Here is a 16,502-nt window from a genome sequence, read left to right as displayed (position 1 = left end):
CAGAACCTTGGAATCCAGGACCCCAAGAGTCTCTACTAGTAGTACCAGGCTGTCTCAGAGTAAAGTCTATCAATGGCAACCTCAGTCTGTCCTCCCACAAATAATCCAAAATTGAGATCCAAAAACCCAATCCAATTATCAATCACACTTATCCACCTGGACACCCAAACCCGGTCCTTATCCCGATCCTTGCATTGCTACTACAGTTACACAAAATTCAACAGTCGAATCCCCCCTCACTTCCTATCATCGTACACAACCCTACCCTATCTACTGCCAAGAACGATAAGTCGGACCGTATTCAAGTTTAGGTTGGGCTGCAGGATTCTATTCTCGTGCAGTCGGGTGACCTACGGGAGGGCTACCGAGTGGATACACGTAGAGTGAAACCTGACTTTGCAAATGTCGGGTTTGTGAGCCAAAGGTGGGTGTGGCGGGTGTTCCCCGGATGATTTGGATTGGCGGGGAAGCTTGGGGGGATGCGTTGCCGTTTTGGGATGATAAGCGAGGGGTTGGAGGGGTACGGCGAGGTGAATGAATTGATTGCTTGAAGATTGATGGTGAAGTAATTGATTGGAATTTTATTGTTAATGGGATTGTTTTGGGGTCTGTGATAGTGGGTTAGGACATAGTTGTAAGCAGTTACTAATTACTTACTTGTAGTAACTAACTAGCAGGAGGTGATTGTTCAATGTCAGAATTGAAGTAGATGAATTTGCCTCTAATTATGGAATTGATTGATTCAATCTATTCAGAATTGAATTTCTTTTACTATATCTATTCAAATTGATTTATTTCTTACATGCTACTGTCTATTTCGTCCAAATCCAAACGTAATAATAATAATAATCATAATAATAAATTGCAGTTTTGAACTAACTCCAAAGCAAATCTAGTATGGGCTTCAAACTATACATTCGAACATGCACACGCTTCAACTTCAACATCATAACTCATCATAATCTAGTGGGCACTGTGGTTGCTGGGGTAAGTGAATCCACTCTGGGGGAAGAATTCCTCCTTAATCAGGCGGGGGCTGGTGAAGCGGCGCAGCACATCCGAGCTACCAGCCTTGTCGTTGGTACCACTGGCACGGGCACCACCGAAGGACTGCTGTCCAATGAGAGCAGCAGTGGTCTTGCAGTTGATGTAGAAGTTTCCAGCGGAGTAGCGGAGAGCATCCTCAGCCTCACGGATTGCAGTGCGGTCCTGAGCGAAGACAGCGCCGGTCAGGGCGAGACCGCCACCAGCCTCGTCGACCTTCTTCAGGGTGGAGGACCACTCAGCATCGGGGTAGATGTAGACAGCCAGAACGGGTCCGAAGATTTCCTCGTTGAAGAGCTGGTGGTCTGGTGTGTCGACCTGGTAGACAGTTGGGTTGATGTAGTATCCGACAGAGCCGTCGTAGTCACCACCGGCAATGAGCTTGACGGAGGGATCCTTGTTGCTGCGGTCGATGATAGACTTGATCTTCTCGAAGGAGCGGCCGTGGATGACGGGTCCCATGAAGGCCTCGAGGTCCTTGTCTGGGCTACCCATGGTGATTTCCTTGACGCCGGCCTTGAGACCGGTGAGGAATTCCTCGGCGCGGGACTCGGGTAGATACACGCGCGAGGTGGCGGAGCACTTCTGGCCCTGGTACTCGAAGGAGCCGCGGATGGTGTGGTTCACGGCGCTGGGGATGTCGGCGGTTGGGTGGATGAGGTGGAAGTTCTTGCCGCTAGTCTCGGCCACGACACGGGGGAACTCGCGGTAGGTCTTGTTGGCGATACCCTCGCCGATACGGCCGTACAGAGAGCGAAAGACGTCGGATGATCCGATGAAGTTCAGGCCGGCGAAGTCGCGGTGGGAGAGAGCGACGTCGGTGATGGTCTCGGGGTCACCGGTCACGAATTGAATGACGTTCTTTGGGAGACCGGCTTCCAGAAGAATGTTATAGACGAGCTGACTAGCGTAGACGTTGGAGGGAGAGGGCTTCCAGATAACGACGTTACCCATGAGAGCAGGGGCTGAGATCAGGTTACCACCCAGTGCGGTGAAGTTGAAGGGGGAGATGGAGTAGACGAAGCCCTCAAGCGGACGGTAGTCGAGGCGGCTATAGTTTCAGAAGTTAGCTCAATATCATATTAAATCAAGATAATGGAGTAGTTGAATCTCACCTCCACATGCCATCGCTGCCGCGAGTAGGCTGTCTCTCGAGAATCTCCGCAGCGTAGTTGCAGTTCAGACGGAAGAAGTCCGCCAGCTCAGCAGCGGCATCAATCTCACCCTGCCAGATATTCTTACCCTGGCCCAACATAGTGGCAGCAATCAGGTCATAACGGTACTTTCCAGTCACCAACTCAGCCGCCTTTAGGAAGATGGCAGCACGGTCCACGAAGGGAGTATCCTGCCATGACTGCTTTGCTCCCAGAGCAGCATCAATAGCAGCCTTGGTCTGCTCCTTAGTGGCCAGAGGGTAGTTGGTAAAAGTAGTTTGATGTTCGGCGGGGAGAGGTTGATCCCACGATTGTGCGGACTTTTGAGCCTGGCCGTTGTAGAAAACACTGCTCTGAACGGGGAGTTGAGATCGGAGCTTGACCAAAGCTTCCTCTAGCTTGGTGCGCTCTTCGGAGCCTCGCTTGTAAAGTGGCTAGCAATGAATATGTTAGTTGAAGACACTTATAGGTGTTCAATCGAAGTTTGAGAATGATAAGGCTCACGTTAGGCTCATTGCGAGGGTCAGGAAGACGGAAGGGAGTAGTGGCCTTTCCTCGAAGCTGAACCAAAGGACGAGCAGGGTTTAGACGAAGACGAGGAGTGAAGGATCGCGCAGTGCGCATGTTCATGAGAGTAGAGGAGGACATGACGGATGAGTGAAGGAGAACTGAACAAGAGACAACATATTGGCGATGAGGCGATCTTTATGGCAGACGCATTCACAGAATTTCCAGCAATCTTTTTTTTTTCTCATCGGGAGCATGGCCGATGGCAAACAGCAAGCTACCCCGCGATAAACGGGATTGGAGTAGATAGTAATAGACTGGAGCTATGACGAAGTGGAGTCCGGCGTTGATGCGATGCGGCGTGCAGCATCGGGACGAGAACCCGATGGCCATTTGGACCTGGTTTCCCCACATTAATGCGATAAGCAAAAGGTAGAATCGGATCGAGTCAAAGAAACCGGTCAGGCGCTCCGACTTTTTTTTGGATGTGATAGAAGGGAGGGTTTGCTCCCCCGCCATTTCATTCTAGTAGGTTGATCGATTCATGATGGGAAGATGGGTGACCTCGCTATGGAACAGAGGTCGAACAATCACCAAAGTAAATGGGAAAGGTCATTATTAGGTCGACTCACTGCTGATATCGGCGCTGCAACTGTTTCTGCGACATTAGTAGCACCTGCAGTGACAATTATCGATCGGTGAGTAGCACTTCAAAGCTCGCCCAAGACGTATACGATTCAAGTTGATTCTAACTATTGTATATAGAGCCCTGGTCGAGAAATCCCTGTTGAACCAGTCTCTCCTTCGCGGTCTTCGCAATCATGCAACAGCAGCACTCAAGCAACCCGCCCGATTCGTCTTCCAGTTACCTTTTGGTATCATCTGGGCGCTTTATGCAGTTACCTTCACCGTCGCCAACGGCACAGACACCATCGGTAATGCAATGAACGCTTCCTCCACAGGCATGATTACATTTCTTTCCACGACAGCGGTAAATGTCCCCATGGGTGTATGGAAAGATATGCGATTTGCGAAAATCTTCGGTACTCGAGCCGCCCCTGTGGCAGCAGCTGGAGCCGTCGACGTCGCACGACCAGCCATCGTGCAAAACCGCGCCATGGCTCGAGCTGCGACGGCTATTTTTCTGCTGCGTGATAGTGTTACGATCTTCGGTTCTTTTACACTTGCGCCCAAATTGTCTGAGGTCATTCCTGATTCTCTAACGACGCATCCTCATGCAAAGCCTGTCATTACACAGTTGACTGTTCCGGTTTTGACGCAGTTAGTGGCCACCCCATTGCATTTATTAGGATTGGATCTATATGTGCGACAGCATACAGTGCCTTTGGTTGATCGGGTGAAGCGCTCACAGCAATATTTGGCTTCGACGACTGTTATCCGTTGTATTCGAATTATACCCGCATTTGGATTTGGTTGTCTTGCGAACATGGAGCTACGATCAATGTTTCACGAGAAGTTGAAATCATAATGAAAGAGATGAATAGAATAGTAGAGAATATGTGACATGTCAATGGTTTTTATTGTGTTCTTTCTTTTTTTTTTCTCAGCATAGATACTGGAAATTTCGTACATCATGAACCACACCATTCTACTTCTAAACCTACCGGCGAGTATCATTCACATGCTCCTGCGTCTCCATCAGACGAGCCAAAGTAACGGCCTCTCGTAGTGCCCGTCCCACTGAGCCTCGCACACCTGCCTCTTCCATCACCATTAAACCTCCAATCGTGCATCCCTCAGGAGATGTGCCTTGGTCCTTCAACAAGGCCGGGTGGATGCCACTTTGAAGCATTGCCGCAGTGCCTTGCATCGACTGGAAGATCATTGTATGTGCCAGATCTCGAGGAACACCAACAGCCACAGCAGCATCGATCATTGCATCGCAAATAACCGCGAACATAGCCGGTGTTGACCCTCCAACAGCCGTGGTCGCATTCATCAACCTCGGATCAATCTGAACAGCCTTTCCGATCCGCTCAAAAATCGCATTCGTGATAGACAGGTAGTGTGCCGGTGGAGCAGGCTCTGAGACCTCAATGGCTGTGAGAGACTGAGACACCTGCGCGGCGATATTTGGCAAAGTTCGCACCACCCATGCACGATCGGATTTATTGGCGTTAGTCGTCTCGCTGCCGTAGATGGTTTGCTCGAGCTTTTGTCTGGTCCAACCAGCTGCAATACTGATGAGAAGTTTCTTCCCCAATGCTTCGCGGAGGGATTGTTGGGACAAGACCGACTCGATGTCGGCTGGGTCGACTCCTAGAATGATCACATCGGCTTCGCGGACAGCTTGGGTGTTGTCTCCCCGCTTGATGATCAGTTTATCGTGATGCTGGGAGAATCGCGCTGCTAGCTTTTCCTCTGAGCTCTGACTGCGCACGCAGGCGACGAATTTAGAGAAGAGGGACTCTTTTTCAGCGCCATTGAGCAGACTGTCGAGGATTGCGCCTCCGAGATTTCCTGCAAGCTCGTTAGCCCCGCTGTCGAACTTCAATTGAAGATGGAATTGTACTCACCACATCCCAGGAGACAGAGCGTTGTGAATTTGACTTCGGTCATGGTCGGAAGATTCTTATTCTTTTGTTGTTTGTGAATTGTTGAGAATACTGTGATTGAGCAAGATCCAATCTCAAGAGAGAAAAAAAGATCACCAACTCAGCCGAGCGCAAAGATGCCCCTCCCCCAAATTTCCCCGCTTTGATGCAGATAAGCTCTGTCCACCAGGACAGCTTGACCTCGGAAGACCCCCCGACGCCCTGTGGAGATGTGGCGATTATTGGTTGCATATGTTAATTCTCCGCCTCGTCAACTCCACTCGGTAGGCCTCCCGATGCCCGATAACGCGCTCAACAGCGAACTCGCGGGTGTCGCATGACAGGCCGGTTTCTGGACTATGAAAACGATGGGTTGCGGGGTATATATGATAGGCAAGGATAACCTGAGCTCTTCAAGTTGGAATAATAGCGAATCAATCATTTTTGCATCGTCTCCATCATGGGCGTTTCCAAGACAGACCAAATCATCATCGTTGGTGGAGGTGCTTTTGGTCTTTCGACTGCACTGCAACTTGTTCAGAAGGGATATTCCAATGTCGCTGTTTATGAGAAAGATGATCATATTCCACCGCGCTTCTCGGCTGCCAATGATCTGAACAAGATCGTCCGGGCAGAGTACGAGGATCAATTCTACACAGACCTGACAATTGTATGATTATGACCCCCAATGACTGTTTCAACGGAATTAAGAAGCTTTGAAGATACTAACTAGATGAATTTCTTTAGAGAGCCATCCAAGCTTGGAAAACTCCCCTCTTCGCGCCTTACTTTCACCAAGTCGGGTTTCTACACTGCGTATCAGGCGCAGCTCCGCAACAAGCCACCGACACTCTTAACAGATTCCGCGCTTCTGCCGAACGAGATGCGCAAATCAAGCCTCACGTCGTTCCCTTAGATAACATTGAGGATGTCCGACAAGCTTGCTGGCAGCTCGATGGCCCCCTGTCCGGCTGGAACGGATACTTCAATCGCTTCGACGGCTACGCGCATTCGGGTGCCGCTCTCGCTGGAGTATACCGCGCCGCCCAGGCAGCCGGTGTGCGATTCTTTTTGGGAGAGAAAAATGGCGCAGTGGATGAGCTTGTCTACGTTTCCACCGCGACGGGCAAGAAATGCGCCGGTATCCGCACAAAGAATGGTCGTTTCCACCCCGCCTCGCTGGTGATTGTTGCTGCTGGCGCTGCTGTTGGTCGCTTGGTGCCTCAGCTTGGACAAACGGTCGTTGCAAAATCGTGGTCTGTTGCGCATGTGCGTCTCACCGATGAAGAGACCTCTGCTCTTCGTGGAATTCCCGTTACCTACGCGCGTGATTTGGGATTCTTTTTCGAACCGGACCCAAAGACCAACCTGCTGAAGATGTGTCCCATGGGCGGCGGTTATATCAACACGGATCCTAAGACGGGTGTTTCGCATTCTCCTAGTACCCTGAAGGAGAGTGCTTTCTTGCCCGAGGAGGATGAGAAGCAATTGAGACAGTTGTTGAGGCAGACTCTGCCGTCCCTTGCGGATAGACCTTTCGTTGAGAAGTCTCTTTGCTGGTTCGCTGATACCAACGATTCGGATTTCATTGTCGATTATATTCCCAATATGTCTGACTCTGTCATCGTCATGTCCGGTGACTCGGGTCATGCTTTCAAAATGTTCCCTATTGCCGGAACGTTCCTCACGGATATGCTCGAGGCACCTGGCAGTCAACAACCTATCGCCAGGTGGCGCTGGAAGCAGTGCCCCTCCAATGATGGTAAGGGTGACTGGGGTGGCGATGTGAGCTGGCGTCTTGGATCATCGAAGGAGCTGTCGAGTATTTCGCCAACAAAGGCAAAGCTATAGATCTTTGCATATCAATTTTAGAATATTCAATGATTATTAATTTGTTTCAGAATCCTTTTGCTCCCAAACATCTGAACTAGATAAATTCCAGTCATTTTGAGTCGTATTGTTCTCTTTGTTGACGGCTCAAAGTCCTCAGCTAACCGGCCCAAGGTAAACCAATTGTAGATAAAACGATGTATGAGATGATTTCTTTGTTTAAACTCGATAACTTGAAAATTTCAACGATCTAGCAAAGAACTCGAATATCTTCGAGCGACTAAGAGGTTTTAGTCTATATTTGGTTTAGTTGAATTGTTCGTTTGTTACTTCTTATACTGCGTTTGCATTGTCTCATTCCAAATGAAACATTAACATGGCGTTTTCAAATCAAGCCAAGACACCATTGAACCTGAATGGTATCGGTTTTGATCAGCTACGGAAGTTTCATCTATTCAATGAATTAGAAAAAAGGATCCTTTCTTCCAATTCATATCATCCACATTTTCATCTATGAATATCTGACTTACATAATTTTCTCGGTACAGAGGAGCTTGAATCAGCAGCCTCTATTAAACATGCATCGGCCCGCATCTGCACTGTCATTGCAGAACCAGCTTCACTATAAACATTCATTCGCTTCATCCTGAATTTCAAAGTCTTGCAGATAAGGAAGTTATCTATATCAGTCCCGAAAAACCCCTCTACGGAGCAAATACCCATCTTACCACTTTCGCAAAATATTCGTATCATTCTGCAGGACGGCCACAAATGTTAGAAATTTGCTAGAAACAAGATTAGCAAAGCAAGACTAATAATACCAAAACCAAACAGTCAGGCCAGAAATTGGTTCTCAGTTCCCTGTTATCAACTATTCTATCTATGTGTCTCTTGAAAGTGCTTGATCATACTGGAAGAGGGGGTTGTGGCCATTTCTTCATCATTGAGATTTTGCAGTGCACCCAGTCTCGCTTCCGCCAAAGCCAAGAGTATTGCATAAATCCCACTACGAGGATTCTTGTACCTAGTTCCAAGTTATTTCGTGATCTCATGCGGTGGTTTGAGGCGGGGCATAATAAGGTTGCAGGGAAATGCCCTGTTTGTTATGGAGGGATGAGTGAGAATGCTGAATTTTGAAATTTCCCCTTTTGCAAAATACTCTATTAGCCACAACTACTATTTACTCTCGACTTAGTCATTCCTAAATCCTGTTCATGTAGCTAACCTGCTGTCACTGCTAAAAAATAATTCAATTCGTCTGAGGAATCTCTCTATAGTTCTAGTCATTTCATTCCAAATGTTCGTACATCATCAATATCATCCATCATGAAAACCAGCTAGTGAGTAGCCCGATCCAACCATCACCCACCAAAGACAAGCGATGCACCAAGCCCACATAATAGAAAATAAGAAAGAGAAACCTCGCTAATCGCAAAAGTCCCGACCTTCACCATATACTATGCTCAATCATCGCATTAGACATCCACTCCGTATCAATACTCTCAATTGAATCCGCAACAGCCATAATCTGCTCCGCAGTCAACCGATTCGTAAACCCAAGTTCTTGATCATCCAAAGCAGGAACGCCCACACCAGAGCCACGGTCAGACAGTATGTCGTGCTCAAGCTGAGTCTGCACAGCAGCATCGGCAGAATTTGCCTGTCCGGACGGCGGGAATGAATTAGCGAGGGAAACCTGCGAACTGCTATTGAGAACATTGTTCGGAAATGAGACCGGCGCTGATAGACATCGCGGATGTTCTTGTGGGAAGCAGCTCAGTAATTCGTCCAGTAGGTGGAGTTCTGAGCGGCGGAATTTCGCGAGCAGGTTTCCGCTTTCGATTATTTCTTCGAAGATTGCGTAGGCTTTTTCGAGCCAGATGGGGTATGTCCAGCGGATGTCGATTGCTGGGCCCATTAGGAGAACGACTGTTGAGACGAATATTGATTCGAGGTCGAAGGAGAGGAATGTTTCTGAAGAGAGAATATTGTTAGATGGGTTGGTAATGCGGAAAAGGGAGGGGGGTAATGTAGGGCGTGGATATTGTTCTGCCTCTTTCTCCTTTCGACTTACCAAGAAGACCTTCGTTCTGGAGACTATGAAGGATGCAGATTATCTGCTGAGCGGAGTCCATGCTCATTTGGATCAAGTTGCGAACAGTCCTGGAAGTATTGAGCACCTCGATGCAATTTGCCGGCGACTCGAAGCGGATTTTCAGGAAGCAGAATAGGAGCGGTCGGGTTGCAAGGACGATACATTGGTGGTAGAGGAGGTGGAGGTATGCAGAGATTCTAGAAACACCGCTAATATCGCGATCCATTTGCAGTGGAAATGCTCGTCGGAGTTCATCGGCCAGACTGGCTATATTTGCGAGGGCAGATTTTGTGCGGACGAGGAAGTTTCGATTAATTCGGCCGTCGATGGCATATACAGCTGTGAAAGAATAAGAGTGCTTGTTAGAACGGGATTTCCCAGTTGGCAAATTCCATTCGTGTATTAGATCACTTACAGCCGTTGATTTCGGCGATTATTCGAGAAAGCCGAATGTGCATTCCGATGGCAGCTGTACGCTGCGGTGAGCCTGGGAAAGATGGTAGGAGAGTGTTGATTTGGTCGTCGTTCAGGGTCTGGGGGAGTCCCATCAACGAGGTCATCTCGCGATCCAGTATGTAAACTGTCCACCAGATCTTGCGACACCGTTGAACCATGTTCTCTCCAAGATACTCTATTGGCATTTGCGTATGCATTCCTTCTGCCATAGCCATTCGCATGGCTTGCCCGATCTGCAGAAGACTGGTTAGACGGTGCATTCGGGATTTCAATCCGTAAGTCTGTGTTGGGTAGTTGACGTACATAATTGTGTGCTGATGACCTGCAATCCAATGCTTGTAGATAAAGCGCGATGCAGCACATGACTTCCGTAGATTCGATCGGTGCCTCATGAAGCACGATCACGTCCGGCAGCATTTCCAAGGCCTTAACGAAGTAGTCCGCTCCAGGGGGTCTGTTCCCTTGGACCTTGTGCTTCACAAACCCCTTTCCGAAAGCAAGGATGAGAAGGAAATGAACATACCATAGCCCAGTGGCTGCATTGGGCTTAGGTTCGGAGTAGAAATCATGCAGATTAGCCATGAACTCGTTCTCGTCAAATAGATGATACAGCTGCCCGCAGCGGAATTTGACGACATTGATCAGGTACATAGCATGGTCAAATGTGGGAACCGATGGGGTTTCAGCCATGCTGTGACTCCTTCGAAGGCCATCCCATCCGAGATCGTAAGTTGCGCCATCAAATGTCAAAGCCCCTGTCGGCAGCGCCTCTTGATAAATGTGTTCGTGAGTGAGGCTCAGTACTCGACGAGCAAATGACCAGTTTGAGGACGTTCCTAGATAGACTTATAAAGGGGTTAGAACCATTACAGCTGTTGGCGGGTGGCTTGCCGACGTACATGTCCTCCCATTGTCCGCGGACATAAAGGCCGGAGGACCAGTGGAAAGCGGGTTAGTGAGACCGGAGGCCGGATCTTCAAGCTCTTGATGTAACTGTTGAGATTCCTCATGGTCGTGAGCTGATGAGCGTGATAATTGTGGCGAGTCATGTTTGAGATCTGCGATGCATGAGCATTGAACGCACGAGCGAAACGGAAGTACGAACCGGGAGACCTATCCTCTGCATAATCTGGGCTGAGTGGACTGGGATCAATGTGTTCGACGTTCTGTTGCAGACTGGCAATCTTCTGATGCAATTCGTCTATGTAGCTAGATCTTTGTTTCAGCCAGGTGTCTTCTTATCACGCCTCCTGGGGGGGTAGGAAGGTTGGTGGCGGAGACGCGAGTCGGGTAGGGTTGCAGGAATGATTTACCCTCGAGTGACCAGGATCTTTTGATCGCGATCATCAAAGATACAAGTCAGTTTGCGCTTATTGCAACCATCACACGGCTGTGTTCCCGAACACTTGATTTTCTGTCTGCGACATCGGGTGCAGCTAGAGATAGGGTCAGGGTCAGGATCAGGATCAGGATCAGGAACCAGAGAATCGGATGATAGGGGGGAAAAACCTACGCATTCAAGGAACGTTTTGTGACTCGCGACCCATTACCTGCCATGAGGATAGATTATGTGTGTAAATGGAACGAAATCGAGGAGGTTAGGAGGGGCATTTGCATTCAGAATGAAGCGAAATATCGAATTGGCAGAAATGCGGGGGAATCTCGCCCGGTGGAGCCGGAGCCGCCAACCTTTGCTTTTGCTTTGGCCAGCCTTGGTTGGGCCAGATAAGCCTGGTTGATAGGGAAACATCGCCACTGGAGCATTACAAACTAGGAGTTTCATCATCATCTACGCGTGGAGTGGTTATCATTGTTATAATTCAGGCTATAGAAGCATGGTGATGCCCGAATTTCCCTCTTTAAGTCTTTCCATCTCTCTTTGTCTTGTACACAAAGGGTTGGGAAAGTGATGGGAGACTAATTGATTCTCCCCAAAGTTGAACCTTGTTAATCAACTAATTTGTCGACCATGCCGCAAATTCTAGTGCTTTTTTCGAAGGTGCTTGACGTCGAGGTCTAAGCGACGTGCGCGTGACCCCAACTCGCCGCCAAAGATGCACATCTTAACTTAGCGGGGAAAGCAGGGCTAGCAGCCACTCTCCTCCGTCATTTCTATCCCGGAGATAAACCGAGTCCACTTTTTTAGATCCAGGCCCCTCAGATAAAACAGGTGGGTTGCATGTCAATGCTAATTCAAGGTGGTGGTGGATGTTGGTCGTCGGGAGGCTTCCCGATCATATGGGGGGTCACTAAACCCTTTTGGAGCAGTCAACCCGCCGATAAGAAAAACCACCGGAAGAGCAGCCGATGGTTGAGATGCATAGACTGAATTAGAATGAACTGGATTGAACTGGATTGGACAATTGACTAAACAGAATTCAACTAGCTAGACTTCGGATTGCTGCCATTAACATACACACAAACACACGCCAACACGCTTGGATTATGTATTACGCCCTGGTCAGGGTAGAGTTCAATCACGATGGCAGAAGACAACGCAGAAAGTGATCAGTGGACGGACAGAGCTGATCTCATAGTTTTTGAAGAGAAAAAAAGAATAAAGATAAAGAAAGGTTGGAGAGTGATAGACAAAGGAAGGTCTGGCTGGTTGAAAAAAAGCATCGGAATGCAGTAATGAACGAGTGAGGAGGCTTATCAATGGGACAGCCTAGTAAGTAGTTGAATGCAAGCGAGTGTAAACGGTGGGGAGGAAATGCAATTGGTGTTTTTGCTGGCTGTAACGCAAGAGGTTGAGTGAGAGTGGGTATTGAGCGAGTGTCGGGGATAATGTTTCGTAAGAGTCGGATAAGAGTCGAAGGGGAGGGAGACAGGAGGCAAGGGGAAGGAAAAGATCCGTATGGCAATGATTAAGCATTAGGAACCGTGTCCAGCACACGGGACATTTTCTTCGCCCGGGCAGGATCTTCCACAAGCATGCCCCGGGATTTCAGCATAGACTGGACTGTCTCGACCACTTTGTTGAATGAAGACGCAGCGCCACGTTCCTGCTTGAAACGAACCAGACTGAGGTTTGCTTGGCGACCGTGTTCAAGGACGGTATAGAACTCAGCAGTAAATTCCACCTCTCGGAGACGAAGGACTAAATGGTGGTCAGTATTCACCGATGATAGATAGAACTGGTGCTCGGAACTTACAGTTAGCCTCGCTCACTCGACCGTGAACTGTGCTGTTGCTTTTGTCCATGTACACGTCTTCCATTCCGTAGTCCCGCCAATCACGGAGCAGTTTATAAACTTCCTTGCGACTCTTAGCCTTGGAGGTGTTGAGAGCAATGACTCGGGACGCTGGCTTGATTTGGAAAACCCGGGCGAACCAATTGTGATTAGCGATAGAACGACGCTTCATTGAAGGGGGGCTAGAGAGATCGTCGGCCTCAAATGAGCTCTCGGGGTCGGGAAATCCCTTGCACATGAGGGAGGAGTTGCGGTTTTGATCCTTTGAAGAAGGTCTGTCCTTGTCTTTGGTATGTCTTAGCGTATGCTCGAGGAAGTCGCGGACGGATATCTTACCCGTTTCAGACTGGGCCATGTTCTTGTTCGACTTCTTAGGCATCAGCTTCTTTAGCAGAGTACCACCGAAGCGTTCCATGGACGTCTTTCGAGTAGGAGCTTGCACTTCCTCCGCCTTGGGAGGTGGTCCCATCAGATCGACGGGAGTGTGAACAATTGTTCCATTGCTCGGAAGGATTTGCTGGCGTTCTTTGGTAGGAAGGGATGACTGGCTGTCAGGAACATGTGAACGAGTTGTCTTGAACCACGACCATTTCTTGCTGTAAGAACCTGTATTGCGTTCGGGGATGGAGGGCCCTCGTCAATTCGCTCCAAGCCAGAGCCACTGCGAGTCTGACGGGAGCTGGCGGAGTAATTTCGAGCGGAATCATTGGTTTCCTTCGCTGTGAAATCGGATACCATACCTGGCGTTTTCTTGCGAATCATCAAGGGTTTCACCTCTTCCATGGACCGCAGAGAGCTGTGAGGGACCATCCGAATAGTGGTTCGGGAATCACCTCCACGCTGACCAGGTGGCGGCAAACGAGGCTTGTGCTTCAATTTTGGGGTATTCTCACCGGGGCCACGAATGGGACTCGCAAATTCTTCGGTAATAACAGGGAGTGAGGTTTCCTCCGCGGCAAGGTAGTGATCCTCTGACGAATGACTGTCTTGCCTATTGACATGACTACCGTGCTGTGTTTGATCTTCTTCGATCAAGCGGTCGAGATGGCCGATGACACCAGAAAGGTACCCTGTAATATTGTCGTTTCGACCCTTGCTATGCTCCACAAACTTGCGCCGAGTTTCAGTGAGTTCTTGAATGCTGTAAGAGCGCCCGCACTCCTTCGGAGTCGCCCTCAATATGTCAGCGGACGCTTTGATTGGAACATTAACGAAATGCTCCTGGCTGGCGATTGATCCTGGGGTGGCTGGTGTCTCGTATCCAGCTTCGGTGCTGGTGGTGCGGATTGTGGTCACAGAGCTTCCATTGAAGGCCTCTTCACAAATCTGACTAAGTTCATGGGATACCTTCCGTGTGTCTTCCTTCCAGATGATATCTGACTCCCTAACCTTTCTGGCCTGACCCAAGCTTCGGACCTTAACCCCACTTGCTCGGACAACAGTTGGCTGGGCTGGAAGAGGTGGGCTGCTTGGGATCGGAGGTAGATCGAGGCCATCAGCAATCATTTGGAGACTTGCGGCGCTTGGTGACCTCTTGAGATCAGTCTGTGGATTCGGTAATTGGTTCTGGCCTGTCTTTCTTCTCTTTGGCTTCGTGGATCCCTGTGACTTGTTGCGAGCGTGACGGAAAGAAACATTGCGACGGTAGCTGGTCGAATGGGTGGATAGGCCCGGACACCTTGAACTGGAGTGAGGAACTTTGGAAGATTGGAAGGACTTCATCGAGCTGGGCTTGTGCTTTCGCTTCTGGAGAACTGTGAAAGGTGAGTTCTCAATTCCTTCATCATCATCACCATTCTCATCGGGTTCTTCTTCCTCCACGATTGATGGGGGTGGCTTGACAACGGGCGATGCCACCATCTCATCATGCTCTTCGAGCGTCCTGTGAATCGTGACCTGGGCATACTTAGCCTCCCTTAACGTCGCATGGTGCTTGGGAGACCGGAATGGATCGTAGCTCTCGACACTGGCACATGATCTTGGTTCCTGCGGCGAGGCTATCCTGTGGCGGATGTCTTTGACGACAGAAACGTGAGATCGACGTTTTGCGCTGTTCCGACCATTCTGGCTGCGACCTCGACGAGGCTTGCCTCCTGGGCGGGATATGTGGTGATAGTCACTCGCGGAATACTCCAATGGTTGCCCTTGATAATTCTCCAACTGTTCATCACGAAACTTGGCAAGTGCGTTGTAAAACATTCGCTCGTGGGTTGGTCTGGGAACTCTAGTCAGCATCAAGGACACGCGGGGATGAACATGCGACTTACTCTATGCAAAGGATTCTGTCGATCAAGGCATCTGGCTTAACATCGTGCCACAATGTTTGCAGGTTTCGCAAGATGTCCATGTCAATATCCTGACGACAAGAAATTGGCTTGCCGCAGTCCTTGACAGAAAGCTTGGGTGGGGGACCAATGTATTGATCTGTCATAGCGTTATGCAACTTTTCGTATTTTGTCAATAGAGGGTGTTGCCAGATGTTGGCCATGGAGATTCGATCCTCGGGCCGTTTCTGGAGAATGCGTTGAATGAGGTCGGCGGATTCATCGCTCAACTCGGAGGGAATCATATATTCGCCTTTCTTTACCAGTCGCAACGTGTTGGGCAGGTCGCCTCCGTCGAAAGGCAGGTATCCCGTCAAAAGAGCATATAATATGATTCCACAACTCCACATATCAGCCCGATCGCCGCGGTATTTGCGGCCGTAAATAATTTCTGGTGCAGCATAGTGAGGGCTTCCGCAAGAGGTGTTCAGCCAATGGCCTGCGGGCTGCAGGGCTGCCATACCAAAATCTGCGAGTTTCACATTATGATGAGAGTCGAGTAGAATGTTCTCAGGCTTCAAGTCACGGTGGCAAATGTTGAAACGATGGCAGTACCCAAGTCCTGCAATGATTTGACGGAACAAACGAACCGCTTCTTCCTCTGGGAGTGGACCATTCTTGGACACGTAGTCAAAGAGTTCCCCTCCTTCAACGTATTCAAGAACTAGATATCTGTAATATTTGTCAGTCCAATGCCATACTACTCCTTGTCTTCTCAGAACTCACAGCTCGCCTCGATTCTCCCACACGTCGTATAGACTAATCACGTTATGATGCTCAATGAGTTTCATGATGACCACCTCGCGCTCAATTCCACAGGGCATTTGGCGAGCATTGCTGAAACCTGAAAAATTACTGACGTTCCGATCCATCGCCGCGATACTTTCGCTCTGAACCATGGCGGCCGATTTCTTGGAAACAATCTTGATAGCTGCGGTCTGTCCAGTGACGGCGTGCTTAGCCAGTCTCACACGACCAGTAGCTCCTTTACCCAAGGTCTTCCCAAGCTGCCATGGACCGACGTGAGTTTTGCGTTTTCCTTTGTTCGATAGAATAGATGCAGCCGATAGAACGGAGTTGCGGGCTGAGTCGGATTGAAAATCGGTGACTACTGAAAGCCTATGGTTCTCTTTGTCCCGAGGAGTCGGGCTAGTCATGATTGACATCTGGTCAGGAGTTTTGAGCTGATCAAGATCCTCGACGTGCAGTCGTGGCGTCTCGGGCTTGGGAGACCTCGCATTGTTGATTCTTCCCGATGCATCCTTCAAAGGTTGACGTCTTCGATGAGGATCGTCCAGATCTAGCATGGAGTGGTCCATAGCTCTGGTCGCAGAATTCTGAGT

At 49.2% G+C, this 16,502-nt stretch overlaps 6 protein-coding genes across 6 annotated transcripts; 2 read left to right on the top strand and 4 right to left on the bottom strand.

The window, feature by feature from the left end:
• Positions 1-963: 963 nt before the first annotated feature.
• Positions 964-2,846, bottom strand: N7533_013501 (uncharacterized protein; the record flags this gene model as incomplete). Its single annotated transcript, XM_057110151.1, has 3 exons — positions 964-2,095; positions 2,160-2,632; positions 2,703-2,846. The coding sequence occupies 3 exons, from the start codon at positions 2,844-2,846 to the stop codon at positions 964-966; spliced, it is 1,749 nt and encodes a 582-aa protein (XP_056952853.1).
• A 429-nt stretch (positions 2,847-3,275) lies between these two features.
• On the top strand, positions 3,276-4,194 carry N7533_013500 (uncharacterized protein; the record flags this gene model as incomplete). Its single annotated transcript, XM_057110150.1, has 2 exons — positions 3,276-3,403; positions 3,471-4,194. The coding sequence occupies 2 exons, from the start codon at positions 3,276-3,278 to the stop codon at positions 4,192-4,194; spliced, it is 852 nt and encodes a 283-aa protein (XP_056952852.1).
• Positions 4,195-4,326: 132 nt separating this feature from the next.
• Positions 4,327-5,285, bottom strand: N7533_013499 (pyrroline-5-carboxylate reductase family protein; the record flags this gene model as incomplete). Its single annotated transcript, XM_057110149.1, has 2 exons — positions 4,327-5,186; positions 5,243-5,285. 2 exons carry the CDS (start codon positions 5,283-5,285, stop codon positions 4,327-4,329), a joined length of 903 nt encoding a protein of 300 aa, XP_056952851.1.
• Positions 5,286-5,720: 435 nt separating this feature from the next.
• On the top strand, positions 5,721-7,111 carry N7533_013498 (NAD(P)/FAD-dependent oxidoreductase; the record flags this gene model as incomplete). The annotated part of the gene is made up of 2 exons (XM_057110148.1): positions 5,721-5,930; positions 6,008-7,111. The coding sequence occupies 2 exons, from the start codon at positions 5,721-5,723 to the stop codon at positions 7,109-7,111; spliced, it is 1,314 nt and encodes a 437-aa protein (XP_056952850.1).
• A 1,426-nt stretch (positions 7,112-8,537) lies between these two features.
• Positions 8,538-11,198, bottom strand: N7533_013497 (uncharacterized protein; the record flags this gene model as incomplete). Its single annotated transcript, XM_057110147.1, has 8 exons — positions 8,538-9,064; positions 9,165-9,524; positions 9,601-9,874; positions 9,945-10,486; positions 10,541-10,699; positions 10,747-10,850; positions 10,955-11,077; positions 11,155-11,198. The coding sequence occupies 8 exons, from the start codon at positions 11,196-11,198 to the stop codon at positions 8,538-8,540; spliced, it is 2,133 nt and encodes a 710-aa protein (XP_056952849.1).
• Positions 11,199-12,508: 1,310 nt separating this feature from the next.
• On the bottom strand, positions 12,509-16,478 carry N7533_013496 (serine/threonine-protein kinase; the record flags this gene model as incomplete). Its single annotated transcript, XM_057110146.1, has 5 exons — positions 12,509-12,741; positions 12,797-13,379; positions 13,442-15,050; positions 15,103-15,831; positions 15,886-16,478. The coding sequence occupies 5 exons, from the start codon at positions 16,476-16,478 to the stop codon at positions 12,509-12,511; spliced, it is 3,747 nt and encodes a 1,248-aa protein (XP_056952848.1).
• Between the last annotated feature and the right edge of the window lie 24 nt (positions 16,479-16,502).

Source organism: Penicillium manginii (genome assembly GCF_028828005.1).
Source record: "Penicillium manginii strain IBT 31320 chromosome Unknown utg000011l:1.0-1395921.0:1.0-1396616.0, whole genome shotgun sequence".
Taxonomy (NCBI): Eukaryota; Fungi; Ascomycota; class Eurotiomycetes; order Eurotiales; family Aspergillaceae; genus Penicillium; species Penicillium manginii.
Note: the sequence above shows the minus strand (reverse complement) of the source record. Positions and strands in the feature narration are given on the sequence as shown.